The 21392-nt window shown below is 38.3% G+C and overlaps 2 protein-coding genes across 8 annotated transcripts; both read right to left on the bottom strand.

Annotated features, from left to right (window-relative positions):
* Positions 1 to 1982: 1982 nt before the first annotated feature.
* On the bottom strand, positions 1983 to 19767 carry LOC139936562 (methyltransferase-like protein 27). 5 transcript variants are annotated; one of them, XM_071931394.1, is made up of 6 exons: positions 19645 to 19767; positions 7176 to 7381; positions 5597 to 5719; positions 4940 to 5075; positions 3702 to 3797; positions 1983 to 3071 (listed from the first exon to the last, which is right to left on the bottom strand). In XM_071931394.1, the coding sequence occupies exons 2-6, from the start codon at positions 7317 to 7319 to the stop codon at positions 2881 to 2883; spliced, it is 690 nt and encodes a 229-aa protein (XP_071787495.1). In that variant the 5' UTR covers positions 7320 to 7381; positions 19645 to 19767; the 3' UTR covers positions 1983 to 2880. The 5 variants fall into 5 exon arrangements, with proteins under 5 accessions (XP_071787495.1, XP_071787497.1, XP_071787498.1 ...); XM_071931396.1 differs by lacking the exon at positions 19645 to 19767 and adding an exon at positions 11490 to 11578; XM_071931397.1 differs by lacking the exon at positions 19645 to 19767 and adding an exon at positions 8754 to 8773.
* Positions 14305 to 21263, bottom strand: LOC139936561 (nocturnin-like). 3 transcript variants are annotated; one of them, XM_071931390.1, is made up of 4 exons: positions 21063 to 21263; positions 17235 to 17333; positions 15773 to 16008; positions 14305 to 15546 (listed from the first exon to the last, which is right to left on the bottom strand). In XM_071931390.1, exons 2-4 carry the CDS (start codon positions 17309 to 17311, stop codon positions 14711 to 14713), a joined length of 1149 nt encoding a protein of 382 aa, XP_071787491.1. In that variant the 5' UTR covers positions 17312 to 17333; positions 21063 to 21263; the 3' UTR covers positions 14305 to 14710. The 3 variants fall into 3 exon arrangements, with proteins under 3 accessions (XP_071787491.1, XP_071787492.1, XP_071787493.1); XM_071931391.1 differs by having other exon boundaries at positions 17235 to 17265; XM_071931392.1 differs by lacking the exon at positions 17235 to 17333.
* Positions 21264 to 21392: the final 129 nt, after the last annotated feature.

The following is a 21392-nucleotide window of genomic DNA, read 5'->3' as shown; positions in this document are numbered from 1 at the left end:
AAATACCCAACTATAAACTTTATAGGAAAGATCGGAATCGCTATGGAGGTGGAGTTGCAGTATTTGTCAGAGATACAGTTAACCACAAGATACTTCTTACTGATAGTATGGACAAAGTCGAATCAATATGGCTAGAGATCCAGCTGCCATCAACAAGACCACTAATTATCAGCTACGTGTATCGGCCTCCAGACAATGAGGCATTCTTTGAGGATTTTCCAGCTGTGCTTGATGATGTCACAAATATGTACACGTCATCAGGAACTCCACCGGAATTAACCTGCATGGGCGATTTTAATGCTGACTATCTGACTCCAAGTTCAAACCATTGGAAAAAACTGAAACGGCTTTTGAATAATTACGAACTAAATCAATTAATCACCTGCCCTACAAGAGTCACTCAACATAGTAGTACCTGCATAGATCATATCTGGACCAACCAACCCACTATGTACACTAACTCAGGAACACTGGAGATTAATCTTAGTGACCATTGTTTGATTTATGCTGTTCGCAAGTCTTTGAAAATTCCCAAAGCTCAACTGGTTCCGGTCCTACCTTTGTGGAAGGACACAGGTAACAAAAATTGGGAATGTCCTGTCAAACAAATCTGATGCTATCAATTTTGGAGTCCCTCAAGGAACTATCTTGGGCCCATTATTATTTTCTATTTTTATTAATGATATCACCTCTGTAACTGAGCATACTAAAGTTGTTCTTTATGCCGATGACACTTCTATTTTTTATTCAAGTAAAGATATCCATCAGATTAATTTATATCTGAACCATGATCTGCAGAAAATATCTAACTGGCTCAACGACAATAGATTAAAATTGAATACTACCAAGTCTAAGAGCATGTTGATTGGTTCAGCCCAAAAACTTGCCAGATGTGAACATCCGAATCTTGATATTTTTGTGAATGATAATTGCCTGGAGCAAATCACCAGTTATAAATATCTTGGTGTTCATATTGATTGTAAATTGAAATGGACAGAACATACTGACCATGTAGCATCCTCTGTCTCCAAAAGAATAGGTATCTTAAACAGACTTAAAAATGTCTTGCCTATGCGTACCCTTAACCTTATTGTGAAAAGTCTTATATTACCTCAGTTTGATTACTGTGATATTGTTTGGAGTAATGCATCCAAAACCCTGTTACAGCGGCTTGATGTTCTTTTGAATAGAGCAGGACGGACTATTCTTAAGGTCCCATCTAGAACATCAGCTTCAGTTGTTCGTAATGAACTAGGCTGGAAAACTCTTGAAGAAAGAAGAGCCGTTCATATAAATACCATGGTTTTTAAGTGTTTATCAGGCACTGTTCCAAGTTATCTTAGCAGTGTTTTTGTTCCAGTCAGTGAATTACACCGTCACCAAACTAGGAATAGCACTGTTGGTAATGTGACCCTCCTGCCCCCTAGAACAGAAAGTGGGAGAAGAACGTTTAATTTTAGGGGTGCCCAGGCTTGGAACAACTTGCCGCATAATCTGAAATCTCTACAGCCAAAAGAACTCAATCAATTTTTAACTCAACTCAAACAGCTCAGTTTATCCCATTCTTACTGACTTTCTTAATCCCAATTTTACTGGCTTTTGTCATTACTCCATTGAGGTTCATCTGTTTGTTTGTTTTTTGTATTTGGTTGTGTGTTTTTAATGGATGTGTATTTTTCCCCCTTTAAATTTCTTCGTCCTATTTAAAATCGTTTTTTATTTTTAGTTTCAAAATGTATGTGCTTGGATCTAGAAAAAGGATCAAAAAGCTTGGATCTAGTGCTTTTTTAAATGAATGTGCAATGTTTTTCTGTGTAAATTTGTAATATTTTTATCTTAAGTTCACTTCTGTAGTTTGTTATTAGCTGGGATCCATGGGAGATCAGTGAGTTTTTCTTACTGAATGGATTTCCCAGGATAAACAAGAAATAAATAAATAAATAAATAAATAAACAATCAATAAACTGTGAAAAAAAAGGTGATTTTCAGATTTTATACAAATTATTTTATTGACATCATTAATAATAGTGTGATCATTCACAATGGAAACCATTAAACCAAGAAAGTTTTAAGCATAATTTTTAAGGAACGTTCCATTACAGAATTGGTTTTTTGCTCACAAAACAATTGCTGGCAGTGTAATCCACCATGTACATAAACTGACAAAAAGCAAGTTTGAGTGCGCACATTTAGTCCACCAGTGGTCGACCACAGACTCGCCCGAATAACTCGTTTGGTAGTCTAGTCAACCTTCCACCTTTTCGCTAAGTGTCACTGGTTCCCCTCTGCGCTTAACACATGTTAGAATGGAACATGCTGTTGGGACCAGTGAAGAAACCATGGGCTCAAGGCTGGTTCCAAATGGTCGACCACAGTAGTCAACCAATGGTCGACCAGCCTGGGTTCGAGTCAAAATGATCAACCTTTAGTTAACCATTGTGCTCGCACTCGACCTTGCTCCATGCTGTAGAAGTTTGAGATCGATTAGCCATCTGGGTCACGAGAAAATAGTGAAAAACCTATTTTAAAAAAATTATTAAAGTGTTCACTGAGCGATAACTTCAAATGGGAAAATATATGTATTTATTCTCATAAAATAGGACATTTCAGAATGTTTACTATCGTCATCATTAGACCATGTAAAAGTTTTATGTAAATCTTAATAGTAAAAAACCGATTACACATTTTTTATGAAAATGATTTAAAAAGAATATGATTAAAACGCTCACTGAACAATAAACTCCAAATGGGAATTTAATGTATTATCACGAAAAAATATGACATTTCAGACAGAAATATTTCAAGGATATGTTTCCTACTGTCATCATGAGACCGAAAATACAATAAAGCGCATGTAGTTAGTTAGTCAGTGTAAAAAAACTACCTTTCCTTAACTCTAAGAATTGTGACTTTTGCCTTTTCACTAATGGTATCATGCACATGGTAAAGAATCCAGCGCATCTCCTTAAGTTCCCAGATTCCCTGTTGAATAAAAGAATCAATGGCTGCTGTGACCCTATCCTGCCATTCCTCCAGTATCTTTGTGCTCATTGTGAACATGATGTAACCACCTGCAGAGAACAAGTATAGAAACACACATTTTTTTATTAAATGTATTTTCAGCAATATCAAAAACACTCCAGCCTTTTCATATCAAATTTTCACAGGTTATTTTAATTGTATATTGAAACAAACAGTGGGTTCCAATTACTAGGCATATATACCTTCCCTTTATTTTATATTTGCTGATGTTTGTTTTTACCTTCCCTTTATTTTATATTTGCTGATGTTTGTTTTTGCCATGCTCTTATTGTAAAGATAAAACCTCATTTTGTATCAAATTTGCTTTTGTTATTTTAAGTTGTGCTTTGTGTATACAGATTACAGATTTATTCTAAATTATTATTACTTTTTTATAGGTAGTATTTTATTTTGCTTCCCCATGTGACTGGATTAACAGGCTTTCGAGCTACAGTGTTTTATTATATATTTGTTGATCCTGGCCATCACATTACGGTTGTTCTGTACCCATGCGGTTTGTTTCGTCTTGTATTTACTTTTGTATTATGTTCATTTCACATACTGTCTGCTTGTAATTGTTTATTGGCCAAATAAAGAACAAGAATACATATAAGAATATCAAAAACAGAAATGTGTTACAAAAGATCTTTTATTCTTTAAAATGATTATTATAAACTGACCTGGTTTTGTTATTCGGATGAGCTCCGGGAAGCACGAAGCAGTCACATGAAAAGGTATCCCAAAGGCTCCACACATCACCACAGCATCGTAGCAATCTGTAAAAAGAAAAACACACAAGACATTCCCATAATTGAGGAGCCTCTCTGCGCAACACATAACATAAAACAATGACATGAAATATAAAGCATTAGTTACAAAACTAAAGATTCAAACAAATGAGTCTTTAAAAGTCCCTTAAAAATATGAGGAGAGTCAGCTTGGCGAATCTTTTGTTAGTGACCTAGGGAGTAACTTAGGCTTCCCTGTTATGATACTACAGCAAATAAATATATGATACTTTTATTTTTATTATTAATATTTATTCACTATTTCACGAAGTACAATAACAATATTTGCAAACAAAAGTTTAGCTATAGGAAAACAATAAAATTAATATGTTATACAGAACTATATGTAAGCATATACACAGGCCTGATACATTAGGGAGGCAACAAAGGCGATTGCCTCCATGCGCCCTAGTCATTGCCTTGGTGCCCTTGAAATAATCCAGTAGAAATTTACAATTTCCTTATAGGGTGCCCTTTTCCAAGAAGAAAATGCCTTGGTGCCCTTGCCCTTTTCTAAAACAAAGCAAGCAGGCCTGCCTATAGGCTAAATAGCAACTAAAGTACTGGTCCTGAATAAAGACGACCGATGGAAGGTTTGGATACAATTACAGGCAACATGTGAAGAATAGATGAGAGATGAGGGTAGATTGTGTAAGAACAGGAAATGGGGTGGGAGAGGGAACAGCAGGGATTTAGGAACAGAGACAACCTAGTTCAAGCTGGCCAGGATTAAAGGCACTGGACACTATTGGTAATTGTCAAAGACCAGTATCTCAACATATGCATAAAATAGCTAAACTGTGAAAATTTTAACTCAATTGGTCGTCAAAGTTGCGAGATAATAATGAAAGAAAAAAGACCCTTGTCATCACGCAAAGTGTGTGCTTTCAGATGCTTGATTTCGAGGCCTCGTAATATAATTCGGAGGCCTGAAAATCAATTTCGTGGAAAATTACTTCTTTTTCGAAAACTACGTAGTTAAAAGGGAGCTGTTTCTCACAATATTTTGTACTATTAACAGCTCCCCATTACTCGTTACCAAGTAAGGTTTTAAGCTAACAATTAATCAATTATGTCCACTGCCTTTAACATTAACGAAATTAAAACAAAGCGTTTAAAGTTCAACTGACCGTCTTGTATTTGCGTCCGATGCTCATCCAGAGTGTCACATATGTAGTTAGTGTACGCATCCAGTGTCTTACTCTGGTCAAGTGAACCTTGAGATGGATCCAAGGCATCGATACAGGAGAAGCCAAGTTTCTTCAACTGTTTGGAAAAAGAATAATTTGTTTCTTTTTATGGTGATTATGGAGTAGAGTTTAGAGTAGACATGTGGTATTTTCCCCAAACCTCCTTTAAATGCACTGGCCACTATTGTATTACTCAAAACAATTGTGGGCATAAAAACTTGGTAAAAAGCTGTTAATATTATAACCATTGTGAGAAACGACTCCCTTTGAAGTAATGTAGTTTTTAAGAAAGAGGTTAGTTTCTCATTTAAATAAAAAAAGACTTCATCTAAAGTCATTTATTAGTATTTGAAAGCACACAAAGGTGTGCTACAATGGTGTTTTTTCATTCACTATTTATTATTCTCTTGCAACTTAGATGAACAAATTTTCACAGGTTTGATTTTATTATGCACATGTTGGGATATGCCGAGTGAGAATCTTTGACAATTACCAAACATGACAAGTACCTTTAAGTATAAGGGAAAAATAGCATGTCTGGACATTTCAACACCACAAAATATATAGGCCTGTGATTAAAAGATGTCAAAACTTTACCTCTTCACCAACCATCCCAGTCCCAGAAGCCGCATCCAAGATCCTCGCTGACTTTTCACTAATGATATCTGATGCGACACTCGCCAGATTGGCTGGGCCCACATAGCCCACTGAGGAACAATGCTGTATAAATAAATGGTTAATGTCAGTGGTAAGGATGAACATAATACCAGTTAATCATACGCATGACATATTGTATCTTGCTTTATAATTTTCCTTATATAATTACATTTACAATTTCTTTATAATTTTGCTAATATAATTACATTGAAAAAAAACCAATCTATGACCCTACCTTTAAAGGCACAGGACACTATTGGTAATTACTCAAAATAGTATTTAGCATAAACACTTACTTGGTAACAAGCAATGGAGAGCTGTTGATAGTATAAAACATTGTGAGAAAAAGCTCCCTCTGAAGTAATTTCTCACTAAAATATTAAAGGAACACGTTGCCTTGGATCGGACGAGTTGGCCTATAAAAAGCATTTCTAACCGTTTGTTATAAAATGCATATGGTTGGAAAGATAATTTAAAAGTAGAATACAATGATCCACACAAGTTTGCCTGGAATTTGCGTGGCTTTCCTTTTACTGTGCAAACTAACATGGTCGGCCATTTATGGGAGTCAACGACGAAAACCGTGCAATTTCAAGGCATATTTGTGTGGATCATTGTATTCTACTTTTACAACATCTTTCTACCCATATGCATATTGTAACAAACGCTTTTCAAAGACCAACTCGACCGATCCAAGGCAACGTGTTCCTTTAAAAGACATCAGGCCTGAAGCCTTTTGTTGTGCAAGTGAAAGCACACAAATTTGTGCAACAAGGAGTGTTTTTTCTTTCAACATATTTTTGCAACTTTGAGGACCACTCGATTCAAAGATCCATCTTAGTAATTTATAAGGATAAATCTTAACTCTGTCTGAAGTCGGCCCGGGAGCTTGAAGTGTTGGTTACTTGTTCAACTTTCACTATAACTTTGGGATGACTCTTGATGTTCTCATGTCACCAATATTTTGGTGGCGTGTCATGGCGCAGCGGTTAAGAGCACCCGATTCAAGCTCTGGTGTTTTATCAGCAGAGTATGGGTTTGAGTCCTGGTCGTGACTCTTGTGTCCTTAACCAAGACACTTCATGGATTGCTTTGTAAAGTTGGGTAGGTAGTGCTTTCTGCTCTACCAGCCAAGCTTCTGATGGATGATACCCAAGCCTACATCCTAATGGTCTGTAAAGGAAGTGACCCTGTTTCAGCACAAGGAGTAGGTGGCAATGGACACTGGAAAAAATAGTTTGTAGCCCACACTTTAAAGTGACCTTCAGGCCTTGTGTGTCTGGCGACTACAAACTTCAAAAGACAAAGTCTACATCGGAAATAGCTAATTGCGTGGTAATAACTGAAGCAATTCACGGATAACTTTCCGCATGGCGCCACCACTTTTTCACTCATTTTTAGAAATAGGGATATATCAATCAGGTTAATAAGTTCCTATATTATTTCATATCAAATGAAAAAGTGGTGGCGCCATACGGAAACTTTTCCCAATTCACTTTTAATATAATAGCACACTTACCTCGTCATACTTTTCTGCCCACTGATCGTAAATATTTGGTATCTGGTCCTCTCCCGTGCAAGTATAGACTTGCTCCCGGAAGTAATGGAATTCATTCACAGTCCCTTTTGAAGCTGGCTCGTCCCCTGATGGTGTGTCAGTCATTTTTCAAACTTTACTTTCCATGTGTTGGTAGTAAGCTTAGTGGGTAGAAATTACACTGGCAACTAGAAGACACAAAAATCACATTATTTTTAAATGTCTTTGAAATGGAGGTACCTTGATGAATATTTACCATTTATTTGTTTGATTCTCTTTCCTAAAAATTTGAGGCTGTGTGATCATGTGCACTGGACTTTTGAAGCTTTAGTATTTTTGATCACCTCAAGTACTTCTGATCAGTAAAATGTGGGTTCGAGTCCCGGTCGTGACACTTGTGTCCTTTTAGAAGCCTCTACATTTATGGACGGTTATATCATGGATGGAGGTACGGTCCAACTACTTGCTGTCAACTTGCCCTCAACTCACTTGTGCCGCCACCTTGCCGTCAACTCAACTGCTGGGTCCTACTAAAAGCCGACAACAAGCCGACAACGCCGACAACAAGTCTATAGCGCCGCCAACACGCCGCCAACAAGTTTTAAATACCTCAAAAATGGCAAATAAACCATATACATTTTAGAACTATATGTGTTTTGTAATGTAAACATAAATTTAATGGAAAAACTTCACGAAAAGTGTGAATTTTTAACCAGAAAAAAAACTTAACGTTCACGGAGAACGGTCGGACGCCATCTTGGCTTAAAATCGTGTTTGGACCAGTTCATTATGATGCGGGTGAGTCAGACTTAGCAATAGAGGGCGGGCGTCATGCACTGTGCACACTGCAGTGAAGGTCTTCACATAAAGCCCGCCCTCTGTTGTTGACAAGTGCTAAATCTACCCGTATCATAATGGTCTGGTCCAAACACGGTTTTTAAGCCAAGATGGCGTCCGACCGCTTTCCGTGCAAGTGAAGTTTTTTTCTGGTTAAAAATTCACACTTTTTGTGAAGTTTTTACATTAACTTTACGTTTATATTACAGAACACATATAGTTCTAAAATGTATATGGTTTATTTGCCATTTTTGAGGTATTTAAAACGTGTTGGCGGCGTGTTGGCGGCGCTCTGGGCTTGTTGTCGGCGTTGTCGGCTTGTTGTCGGCTTTTAGTAGGACCGCAACTGCTGTTGGTATGGATTAGTCTTGACCCAAGTCGTTAGCGATCAATTTACATGAAGCACAGTACATAATACACTATGCGGTACCAATAATTGACGTCTTTGGCTAAGACTATTCCGTTTTCCAGAAAGCGCCCTCTGTTGTCCATGTTGTAAAAGCTATGCTGCGTAATTTTTTCACGTGAACAAAACTCATATAAATGTTGTAAAATAACCGAAATTTAACAAACTTCAATGAAAATTATCTTTCAGCTTTACAGTTCTAGATGCCTCTTTTGTTGATTTTAAATGTGTATTGGTTGAGTTGATGGCGAGTTGACGACACCAAGTGAGTCAACGGCGAGTTGACAGCAAGTAGTATGACCCATGAGATAGACTACCTCCATGGTTGTATCATGAATTTCCCAACCGGATGCTTGTCATCTTGCCCCCTTGCAAGCTTGCCCCCAACAATGTCACCCCGGCAAAGTCGCCCCCTGACCAGCTCGCCCCCCAGGACTTTACAATGTCGCCCCCTGACAATATGTCCACGCGTCTGGGAACCACCCTGAGCGAACTTCGCGTGGTTCCTAGAATTTTAAACACTTTTTGAGATTGCGAAGTGGCTTTTCTGGGCCACGTCCTAGGTCAATAAGAGTTCAATCAAAGAACACTTAGAGCCAAATTTTGTCGGGATTGATTTTAAAAAGAGCAATTTTTACCTCATATCGACATGCTCAAACCCCATCGTTTGTGTTGTGGGACAATGTCCGTCTAGTATAGCTGACGGACGAGTTGTACATTTTGCACGTCTGCACGGTTTCTTTCTCCTCTCTACGTTTCTTGTTAAAGACAGTGGACACTATTAGTAATTGTAAAAGACCAGTCTTCTTACTGGTGTATCTCAACATGTGCATAAAATAACAAACCTGTGAAAATTTGAGCTCAATTGGTCGTTGAAGTTGCGAGATAATAATGAAAGAAGAAAAGCTTATGAGTCAACTCGGTCCCAAGTCAACTCGGTCCCAAGTCCACTCGGTCCCAAGACAACTCGGTCCCAAGGCAGGGACGCTTGCACGGGCAGGGGAGAGGGAGGGCTGGCGGGACCGCAACCCAAGTTATAATTGAACAATATTATATTTGTTATTTATTTTCGACCAAACAACACTATTTTCCTTAATAGTTTTTGTTTTTTAATTAGTAGATTTTGGTTTTTATTTAATTTTAAATGTAAGTTACTTGAAAAGAAATCAAAGAGGATTCAATTGTTAATGTTTGTCAGTTAATGAATTGTTGAGAGCCATACAGACTGGTTGAAAGCAAAGAGACATTTTGAAGATCTTTTTTTTAGTTGAAACTTATTGGCCAATACAATCGGTAATTTTCAAAAGTGAATGTTGAATATAGAAACAAATGGGTCGCTATTGAAGGCATAAAATATTATACCCTGAACATTGGTGCACACTTATCCCATTTTATGTACAAAGTCAGAGGACAGTAGTTTTTTTCTTTCCAATTCAATTATTTCCCGTCAACCATACGGACCGAGTTGACTTGGGACCGAGTTGACTTGGGACCGAGTTGACTTGGGACCGAGTTGACTTGGGACCGAGTTGACTGGGACCGAGTTGACTTGGGACCGAGTTGACTCATAAGCTTTTCTTCTTTCATTATTATCTCGCAACTTCAAAGACCAATTGAGCTCAAATTTTCACAGGTTTGTTATTTTATGCACATGTTGAGATACACCAAGTGAGAAGACTGGTCTTTAACAATTACCAATAGTGTCCACTGTCTTTAACAAGAAACGTAGAGAGGAGAAAGAAACCGTGCAGACGCGCAAAATGTGCAAGATGTGAGGGGGAAATGTCGTCTGCTAGAACCTTGTTGCTAAGATTTTGGTAAGTCATTTGGTTTCTGTCTGTGGTTAAGAGATTATCGGTGCAAGTTTTGTCAAATAAATTAAACATTTAAGTGTTTTCATTCGCATTGGTGCTCGTTTTTAATTACTGCTGTAGTACTGTACTGCATACTGCATACTTTTATCAATTAGGATTGCTGCAATATTGAGCACTTTTGAGTCGGTGAAGGATTCGGTTTGAAGTCATTTTTATTATTATTAAGAAGTTAGCCTACACTCTACAGTCAGTACTGCCTGTACTAGTCTAGCCCCATAAATCGGTCCAATCCGGATACGGAGTGGATTGGACCGATTTATGGGGCTAGTACTAGTCATGCCTAAAAGCAAGTCTAGGGCCTAGCCAAGACCGAGTACCGAACTGGTCTTTCGAAAGAAACAACAATTTTGGCTGAGTTCGTGAAGGAACACACTGCCGAGTTATTCGACACATGATGCAAGGGACGGCTTCGGCCCAGGTGGACCAGGTAAAGGTGGCGCACTGGAAATAGGCCTCAGATGTTTCTTTGACTCATTTGAATGTTGGCATAATAATAATGCACTGGTGATTTGTACCAAAAATCAATCATTTTATAAATGTTTGAGCATAACCAACGACAGGAAACTTTATTCTCAGCATGATTAAGTCTGATGACAACACAGACCGTGAGTAAACTGCATAGCTTCTGTCAACGGTGCAGCTTGCACAATCTCGCGGTAAACGGGAATCAAAGTTGGGGTTCGAAAACATATGAGGGTCGATAACGTATGAAGCTACTTTAACACTCAAGTTGGGACCTCGGTCTCATCACTGTCACCATTACGTAATGGTGACAGTGATGAGACCGATGTTAAAAGCGGAGCCATTACCGATGTTAAAAGCGGAGCCATTAACACTAACAGCTCAACAAGTCCACCTTGTTGGGACCAGTCCCAACTTAGACCCAGTAACTGGGGCGCTGTACTCCTTTTCAACAATTTTTGACTTTATCTGTCGTACTAGCTAGTACGACAGATAAAGTCAAAAATTGTTGAAAAGGAGTACAGCGCCCCAGTTACTGGGTCTAGTCCCAACTATAGTTTAAACGCACGATTATCAAGTTGGGGCAGAACAGCGCCATACAGAAACTTTTCCGAGATGACCAGCGGCAGCCGGGCCCCCGTTGTTACATAGTCATGGAGATGTATGTTCAGAGCCGATATTGCCTCCATACCAATAATATTTTGTTTAGAAGATTACCATGTGGATGTGCCTCCTCCAGAGAGTCAGTCAACGGGCATTCCGTCGTCTGCTGCGCTGCTCTCTGTCATATGCTGTGTGAATTATACGTTACTAAACGTGTAGACACCAGTCGGCAGAGGGCGCTTGTCCACTCAATTTTAACTCAAATGCAACCAAAGCTAAAATTTTATGCCAAATTAACACCAATTGAATTTTGAAAACTTGTCAAATGGATTTTCAAAGTTTTTGGCACATCAGCCGTTTAAAATTGTAGCTTATACCCCAGAAAGTAAAACCTCAAATTTGTTTACCCTCATTTCTACATACATGAACCATGATCCATCATGTAATTGATAGGTTGTGCACATTATAATGACAAGTACATGTAAGTCATCACAACTTTTGATGAGACTTGAATGATTATGCTTCTTGAAAACAATTGCTCATTCATTGTGTACATTATTTTGTTACTTGTCCTGAACATTCATAACCATTCAGAAAAAAGAAATGTGGGTCATGATAACTCTAGACAATTGATGGACAACAACAAAACAAAAACAAAAGTGTAATACATTTGTGCATAATATTTTATTATAAGTTCTTAATATTGGAACACATCGTGCACAACTATCTTAAACTTAAAAGTAATAATCGATTCTATATATATCTATAAATAATAAATACCGCTAGAATAATATAATCTGGAGATATTTTTTATACAATAAATATTATTTGTAGATTATAGTAATACATTTGCAAAACTGATTTTCGATTCACACAAACTCATTTGCAAGTCAGGATTAAGAACAATGCTTTAGTTTTACCTTGCACATATTTTAATACTTTTTGATATTCATTTCCCCCCCAGTTTAATCCATCTGTCTGTTTGTTTTTTTATTGTTGTTGTCTGTCTATTTGAATCAAGGACAGTTTTAAATTTCCCCAGTGTGTGATAATAAAATGTTTATCTTATTTTATATTATCCTTTGTTGTCAGCAAGAGACAATTTCTTGACCTGGTCTGAAATTCTTCTAAATGAAGCAGGTCTTACCCCTACTCTTATCCCTTCACTTATAGTAGATTTCTTTTTACAAACTTCTTTACCAAAGGCAGCCATACATTTGCCTGTAAACTAACCTATTTTTTAAAACTTTTTCTTTCCCGTTCAAAAATACCTAGCGTTTTCAATCAAAAGCATTTAAAAATATAATCTTTGCTCTGAAACTTCTGAAAAAAATCCCTCTAATAGTAACAGGGGTCGATTTCACAAAGAGAAAGGACAAGTCCTAACTTAGGACAAGTCCCAAGTCCTAAGAGATATAAGTAACGTATGGCTGGTCCTAAGTTAGGACGAGTAACTCTTCCTAACTCGAGATAAGACTAGTCTTAACTCTTTGTGAAATCCACCCCAGGGACACTTTCATTGCATTTTTGTTGCATCTCTAACAATTATGAGAGTCTGTTGTGTACACAGTGGGTTTGGTCTTTCTTTGATTTGTATCATAACCTCGAACCAGAACTCGGTTTCACAAAGAGCCAATATAGATTTTAAGATGAGTTTTCAAACCCCACAGTGATTTGTATTGTGACATCCTAAACTTTGCTAAGATTGATAAAAAGTTATTATTGCTATCATTATTATGTATTTCTGGTAATGAAACCGAGGATGCCTCATAAGTGAACGAAATCACTGTAACACCTTAAGAAACCTATAAATAAGGGTGCTTGTTATGTGAACCAGAAACACTGGTTAACCCCTACACTTCCATGATAAGAGTTCTAGCTAAGATTACCTCTACACCACCAATCCTAGTTCACAGAACTTATGGCTTAATGTCCAATCAAAAGAACTATAAGCAATTATGGTAAAAGCATCTTGCTCAAGGATACAAACAAGTGTCATGACCGGGGCTCAAACCCACACTCTGCCGATCAGAAACACCAGAGCTCGAGTCTGCCACACCATTAAGACCACAAGATTAGACCAATCTTAAGTTTTTGTGAAATAAGCAAGCCCCAGGGCTTGATTACACAAAAAGCTAAAATCGATCTTAACTGCGATCCAATCTTATATATGTTAAGTAAAGTGTGATGTCACAAAACAAATCACTATGACAATACTGACCACTCATATAGACCTTTATCATTGTGCCGCCATCTTGAATTGTTCCCATTGATATCAATGTTCTCAAACCGAGGTTGGAAGAACAAAATAGTCTGGTTCCTATTTGCTAAATGGTTATTTGCATTTATTATTGTTATTGGATACGAGGAACGTGACCAAGATGGAGGCAACATGATAAAGGTATATTAAGATGAATTTCAGTACGTTGTTAAATTTATTCCAGGAATCAATTTCTTTCCAGGAATTCCTTCCAAACCAGATTCTGATGGAGTATACATTATAAAGGAAACAGAAAAAAATCTCAGCACGAAAATTGCATCATAATACATTGCTTATTTAAAACTATGAAAAAACAATCGACAAACGAAAGACTTAAATAAACTGCTTTTTTCACACACACATTACATGATTATATAAACCCTGAAACAAATAAAAAATCTTTATCTCCCTCAACAAATCTGAGTGGAAAAGATGAGCACAATCTACAGTTTTCCAATTTGGGTAGAATCTAAACAAATCAACCTGCATGTGAACAGTTGAATCCAAAGCGAAGCACTTTGACAACTCATAGTTTCTGGAGTGATTGGTAGATGTACAAACCATGCCGCATATGATTGTCAAACTTTTCACTGGATGAATTGGTGCATTAAATCATCACCTGTGACTTTTTATTTGTAGCCAATGTTTCTACAAATTTATTTGCACCCCCCCCCCCAAGTATAGTATTAGCCTGATACAGGCTGATGCTGATTTACCATAATGACATAGAGGTCATATGGCCTCATTGCCCCAGGCAAAATTTCATAGAGATGCTTAAGCACAAAAAGTAGCTCAGCGCAAACAAATTTTGCTCACCAGAATAATGTTACCAGCCAAAACATCATGTCATGTGTTGATATGTGACTGGTATCCTGCTCATTTTACTGAGCAGAAAAATTGTTGAGCAATATTTTCTGCTTTTGAAAGCAGCTCTATGAAACTGTCTTGGCCTTGGTGCCTCTTCTAAAGTGTACCATTAAGTTAAGATTTCCCAATGTAATTGCCCTTTGGAAAATGAAAAAGGTCTTGCCCTTATTTAGATGAGCCTGCTGATACCAAATGTAGCACAGTTTCTTTAGAGAGTGAAAGCAAAATCAGCCACAAGTGACAAATGATCGGACGGGTAGTTCCGACTCGGCAACCTGTTTTCGCCAATTTCCACCCCGGACGGAAATTGTAAGATCCTCAATGGTTGCAATTGACTCTGCGTAAACCACATGTAATCAATGGTGTGACACATCTCACCAGACGGACGGATTTTCCAGGTAGTGTACGGTGGCTCAGAACTACCATCATCACTAAGAAGTTTATTCACACTTTTAAGTGACAGTTTGCTGTTTTCGAATGCCTTGTACACCTCCTCAGTTGGCTCGGCATTGAAATCACCTCCAAAGATTAATGGACATTTGTCCGCTTGTTTCTCAAGGATTTCCAGGAGATTTAACCCTTGAAGATATCTCAGTTTCTGATAGCTTGACTTTGCCTTGAGGTGTGTGGTGCCGACAACAAACTCTTTAGGGTGTCCCTTTTCGGGAGAATTGCATCGTAGCCGCACCAGAACTGCAACCTGATTGGTCGTCCACTTTTGGCCACTCTCAACCACCTCCAGAATGGGAGAGATGCTACTGACCAACGTAAACTTCTTTGATTTGTAAAAAACTGCACATCCGTCGGGACCGTTGTTATGAAGACAGTATAAACATGGGGAATCAGGTTTGGGATTGAAGGTTCCGACGTATCCAACCCGCTCCAGATGTTTCTTAAAGAAGTCCTCATAGTGGTCCACTTCCTGAAGGCAGACCACATCGGGGTCATAGGTTAAGATTTCTTGGAGGCAGGCGAGTCTTCTGGATTTCCATTTGAGCACTTGACTGGGGCACTTGATGAAGTTGTCTGCGCCTTCACCAAGAGCTGGTAAGTACAATGATAAATAAGATTACTTAAAATTGCATTGAATTCCCGAAGGTTACAACTTCTAATAATTATTAATATTTGTTATTTTATGCACATTTGGATACAACAAGTGAGAATACTGGTCTTTGGCAATAACCAAACTTGTCCAGCGCCTAGCCTTTAAACCATAGATCATTTTGGTTGGTAAGCTGTTTGAAACAGTTAACTGTATTATCCAACTTACCATCAGCTAAGATGTTCCACTGCATCACTCTTATGCAGCCATTGCGTTGCTCTTTCTGATCACTGTCTGTCGACCCAGATACTACATGAAAGGACCTGGTCAGTAACTGCCGTTTGTCACTGTGGGCATCCTCGCATTTCTTCAGGAGCTTTGTGCTGGTTGTTGAACTAGCTGGAGGATGGTCGAAGAAATCTGAACGTAACATGGTGTTACGTGATGCAGGCTGGCCCATAACCCTGGAGATAAAGATGAAAAAGCAGGATTTTGAAAACAAAAGTATTACAAACAGTATAATTTCTTCTGGAAAAAAACAAAACAATTTAATTGAGAAGGATTTGAAACTTTAATCAAATGTGATTTACCGGCATTTAAACATGGTGCTATCGCAAAACCTCACCTAAATCTGATGTCATCATAAATTCTATGAATAAGTTTTTATCTAAATTCTAGAGGAACTTTTATGGGTTTTTTAAAAAAGTTATAAGGTAAAGTACATCATTTTTTAATGGAGTAGTAACATATTTTTCATTCTCTAGTTTTCAGCAAGTATTACCATAGAGCAAGGACGTTGCTCTAATATGGTTATTATACACAATACAACCAACCTGTTAACATTTCACCAAATAAATTTTTAATAAAGTAAAATTTCGCTTCTTTTTTGGTCAAATATCTTGTGCATCAAACTAAACAAAATGATATGTTAACCAGTTTAAACTATGGGGAATGATTGGGGAATGATTACCTTTTCAATTAAAAAGGAATTTGTTTTTAGACCAAAATATGTAATGTTGTATGGTTTGAGAATGAAAGGGTTGAGTTTTGAGTTGGTTTGGTGTATTGTGTACATAGAGCTATATATTGACTAGAGCGCTAACTTGCTCTGCGTTTTGAAGCCACCCTGGGCGCAGACATGTTTGATGTGTTGCGTGAATACGGAACGATTTTAATTCAAATTGGCGCTGTTTTGTTTACATTCGGCGCGTGCGCTTACGTAAGCGACTGCCCATTCGCGTCTGTCCGCGCTACGAAAACCGTAAGTTCAACTTGATTGCCCCGTACTTAAAAAAGTAGTCGCGCCTTTTAAACATGACGCACATGACGCTCACAGTTTGTACGCTCATCAGCAGATTGTGCGTTCATATTTGCTGCATTTTTTGGTTTCTATGACACATAGAAAAGAACAAACGCACTATCATGCAAATAGCCGTACAATTGCCATACAAAATTTCAAGCTTTTGTATTGGTTTGTACATAAACATGGATGCGCCCACACGGCTTCAAAACGTTAGTGCGTGTATAACAGGGTGTTAGCGCTCAAGTCAATATATATAGCTCTATGATTGTGTACGAGTTCAATTTATTAAGTAACACAATTCTTCTTGGAGATAACAATTAAACTACCAATCTCTTCTTTGTCTCCAATTTCAAGACTCAAAGTAAGAAGGTTAAAATAATAGTTTACCTGTTAACCAGACGAAAGACAATTCTAGCTCCTGTGAGGAAAAAATTACGATAGACTCCTTTAAGGAATACTTCCATCTATTTCAGACTAGAGAAGAAACTATTAAAATTAAAGAAAAATGATACATCGGATACGGTAAGGTAAAAATAGTGATGAGGAAAGAAGGTTTATAAATCTGCAAAGAGAGTGACAATGCATTTATAAATGAAAGAGAGGAAACAACCAACTTCCTCCATAAATGATAAGTAAAAAGTATAAAACACATTACTCATAGAATAGATAGGTAGAACTAGGCCAGGCCAGAACTAGGTAGGCCATATATAACATATATGAGGTTCGTTCCGCTATCAACTCCACGTGGAGACCAGGGTAGTGGAAGGAAACTCATAAAGTCATACTCTGTCATAGTAGAAAAACTAGAAATATTATTAAAATAATAATATTTTTACTTTTAAAAATGTCAATAATATTAATAATGAGTTGAAAATGAGATACATTACAACACTGCCCCCACATGTTTATTCACACACTGTGTGTCATGACTGTACTTATTGGCGGGCTGGCATGTTGAGTCACTCATTCATCTCACGCTCAGCTCAGTGACATACGCTGTGCGACTCCTAGCCCCGTAAATCATTCCAATCCACTCTGTAGCCCCATAAATCGGTCCAATCCACTCCGTAATCTTGGCCCCAGCGCGTCTGATATCAAAATCTTTCGCTTTCTTGAAAAACCATCTGAAACTATCTGCATCATGAAACTTACCGATCTAATGCTTCAGAAGTTGCAGATAGCCCTACACGTGGAATTCTTAAAACATGTATCACAGGTTTTGAGTAAAAATCAAATGAATTTTAAGTGTGAATTTTCTCAACTACCGCTCTTTTACCGCTACACTACTCTAATGCCGATTGTCCCCGACCGTGTATTATTTCACGAAAATGACGGATTTGTGAAGAATATAATGATGACCAAAACCCACTGCAGAAAAATGTATGCCGCCATAGGATGTGAATCTGTTGAAATTAGTGGCTTGTTGCAGATAAGATTTGAGTTATGAAGCTTTGAAAATTTTCCGCCCCAGAAACGGGCCTTAATAGTTCGAACTCTGTATCTGTGTACAGGCTTTATATGAGTCAACTCGGTCCCAGTCAACTCGGTCTGTATGGTTGACGGGAAGTAATTGTATGTTTTCTTTGAATTGGAAAAAAATATGTCCTTTGTTTTTTTGCACATGAAACGGGATAAGTGTGCACCAATGTTCGGGGTATAATATTCGATTCCTTCAATAGCGACCCATTTGTTTCTATATCCAACATTGAAAATTACCGATTGAAAATTACCGATTGTGTTGGCCAATAATTTTCAACTAAAAAAATTTCTTCAAATGTCTGTTTGCTTTCAACCAGAGTATTTGTTTCTGTATGGCTCTCAACAATTCATTAATTGACAAACATTAATAATTGAATCCTCTTTGATTTCTTTTCCAGTAACTTACATTTAAAATTAAACAATATAAAAACAGTACGAATTACATAATTATTAAAAAATAAAAGGAAATTAATGTTTGGTTAAATTATGAAGAAATCTTTCAAACCAACTTATAAGAATAATAAATAGTTTCACTTGGGTTAAAATAACTTGGGTTGCGGTCCCTCCCCGCGCCCGGGCCCATGCAAGCTTCCCTGTCGGGACCGAGTTGATTTGGGATCGAGTTGACTTGGGACCGAGTTGACTTGGAACCGAGTTGACTTGGGACCGAGTTGACTTGGGACAGTTGGCTTGGGACCAAGTTGACCGGTACCCGTGTACAGAGAAAGAGTCATATCTTGGGCTAGGCCTAGGGTTAGGGTTAGGGTTAGGGTTAGCCGAGTGTTGCCCTGTACTCTATTATTAATATTACAGAATTAGACCCAGTAACTGGGGCGCTGTACTCCTTTTTTCAAAATTTTGACATTCTCTGTCGTAGTCGTACTATTATTTCGAAAAAAGGAGTACAGCGCCCCAGTCACTGGGTCTAGTAATTTGTATTCTATAGTTAATCCCTTGCTAGACCCAGTAATTGGGGCGCTGTATTTCTTTTTCGAAATTTTTACATTTTCTGTAACTGGGGCGCTGTATTTCTTTTCGAAATTTTGACATTTTCTACTCTATGGTCATACTATTACTACGTATGACCTAGACCCAGTAACTGGGGCGCTGTACTCCTTTTCAACAATTTTTGACTTTATCTGTCGTACTAGCGCCCCAGGGAATGGCACAGAATTTTAACGAATACCCAGTTTTTCGCGACACCCAGCCACAAAAAATGCCTCAAAATGACAAAAAGACCAAACAAACTAGCTCAAAAATCGCCTACTCTATTCTCGATACGTCTAGGATGTAACATCAGGCATTTAATTGTACTCACGATCATTTTTTAAACTCCAAATCGATGATTTTTAACTCCGCATCGTGGAGCGATTGACAAGTCTGCGATTTTCGGATGTGTATGGTAACGAAACATGGCGTCGCGTTGTGGGTGGATGTCCATCAACGGCTGTTTAATGCTACACTTGTTACAGGCGTTGCAGCGAATGCTATACATTGTACACGGGGATGGGTACAGGCGCTGCAGCTAGCGAGTGCCCACGTGCGTTCAATCATGGGCAACGTAACTTACACGGTGCCGGGTTGTTGGAAAATTATCAGAAAGGGGGTGAAAGGTTCTCAGAAAGGGAATATTGTCTGAAAGAGGGGATTTTTCTGGTCATCGCCCCCCAAAAAAAAAGAAAAAAAAAGAAAAAAAAAAGGGGGAAAAATATGATAAATAAATAAAAACCGCTGTACTTCATCTAGGCGTACGATTTTTGTGCATGGTTAAATTGCTTCTTATAATGTTTAGTGCTGCCAGTGTCACTGTAGAATTTTTTTTAATTTATTTATCATCTTTTTTCCCCTTTTTTTCGTTTTTTCCTTCTTTTTTTGGGGGGGGGGGGCGATGACCAGAAAAATCCAGACCAGCAGACTTCATCCAGAACCATCCAGCTTCATCCAGCAGACTTCAGACCAGAAAAATCCCCTCTTTCAGACAATATTCCCTTTCTGAGAACCTTTCACCCCCTTTCTGATAATTTTCCAACAACCCGGCACCGTGTAAGTTACGTTGCCCATGATTGAACGCACGTGGGCACTCGCTAGCTGCAGCGCCTGTACCCATCCCCGTGTACAATGTATAGCATTCGCTGCAACGCCTGTAACAAGTGTAGCATTAAACAGCCGTTGATGGACATCCACCCACAACGCGACGCCATGTTTCGTTACCATACACATCCGAAAATCGCAGACTTGTCAATCGCTCCACGATGCGGAGTTAAAAATCATCGATTTGGAGTTTAAAAAATGATCGTGAGTACAATTAAATGCCTGATGTTACATCCTAGACGTATCGAGAATAGAGTAGGCGATTTTTGAGCTAGTTTGTTTGGTCTTTTTGTCATTTTGAGGCATTTTTTGTGGCTGGGTGTCGCGAAAAACTGGGTATTCGTTAAAATTCTGTGCCATTCCCTGGGGCGCTAGTACGACAGATAAAGTCAAAAATTGTTGAAAAGGAGTACAGCGCCCCAGTTACTGGGTCTACGTATGACCATAGAGTAATTAGCCCAGGTTGGACTCCTCTGTTGCAGTGTACTGACTGACGTCCTACCATACCAGGGCTACGTATGACTATATATGACCATGGAGCAATAATGACTATATTAAACTATAGGACAGAAAATGTCAAAATTTCGAAAAAGGAATGTCAAAATAAAGGAATACAGCGCCCAGTTACTGGGTCTAATCCCTTACCTGTATCTGTTGTGTTGTATAACTTGTAAAGCACCCGAATCCGCTAAATTATAAATACAATCTCACGAGCATCCGCAAAATGTGTACTTTCCGGTCACACACGTTGTCCACGCACGTCGCACACACGACGTCAAACCCAAAACACAATGCTAGCTGAGCCGGGATTGCTGCTTAAAATTCGCCCCATCCCTCCATCCCTCATCTATTCGTCTTTGTCACAACGTTGCCCCGTAGCGGTACCTTGCAAAATTTTCCATTCAAAACGGGGGCGAAATGACGTTGTTAAAATGGTTTCACCGATACTTACTGTATCGATATTTACCAAATCAC

The sequence above is a fragment of the Asterias amurensis genome, chromosome 4 (genome assembly GCF_032118995.1).
Source record: "Asterias amurensis chromosome 4, ASM3211899v1".
Lineage (NCBI taxonomy): Eukaryota > Metazoa > Echinodermata > Asteroidea > Forcipulatida > Asteriidae > Asterias > Asterias amurensis.
The sequence above is the reverse complement of the archived record's forward strand: the minus strand, read 5'-3'. Positions and strand labels throughout refer to the sequence as shown.

Bases quoted from the DNA above. Each gene is read 5' to 3' on its own strand.
- LOC139936562 (XM_071931394.1), bottom strand. From the start codon at position 7,319: ATGACTGACACACCATCAGGGGACGAGCCAGCTTCAAAAGGGACTGTG. The intron at 5,076-5,596 runs GTAAAGTTTTGA...TTTTCCAAACAG, and splicing joins CTGGGATGGTTGGTGAAGAG to TTGAAGAAACTTGGCTTCTC. The intron at 3,798-4,939 runs GTCAGTTGAACT...TTCTTTTTACAG, and splicing joins TCGGACGCAAATACAAGACG to ATTGCTACGATGCTGTGGTG.
- LOC139936561 (XM_071931390.1), bottom strand. From the start codon at position 17,311: ATGGAAGTATTCCTTAAAGGAGTCTATCGTAATTTTTTCCTCACAGGA. The intron at 16,009-17,234 runs GTAAACTATTAT...CTTTATCTCCAG, and splicing joins GTCTTTCGTCTGGTTAACAG to GGTTATGGGCCAGCCTGCAT. The intron at 15,547-15,772 runs GTAAGTTGGATA...TGTACTTACCAG, and splicing joins GTGGAACATCTTAGCTGATG to CTCTTGGTGAAGGCGCAGAC.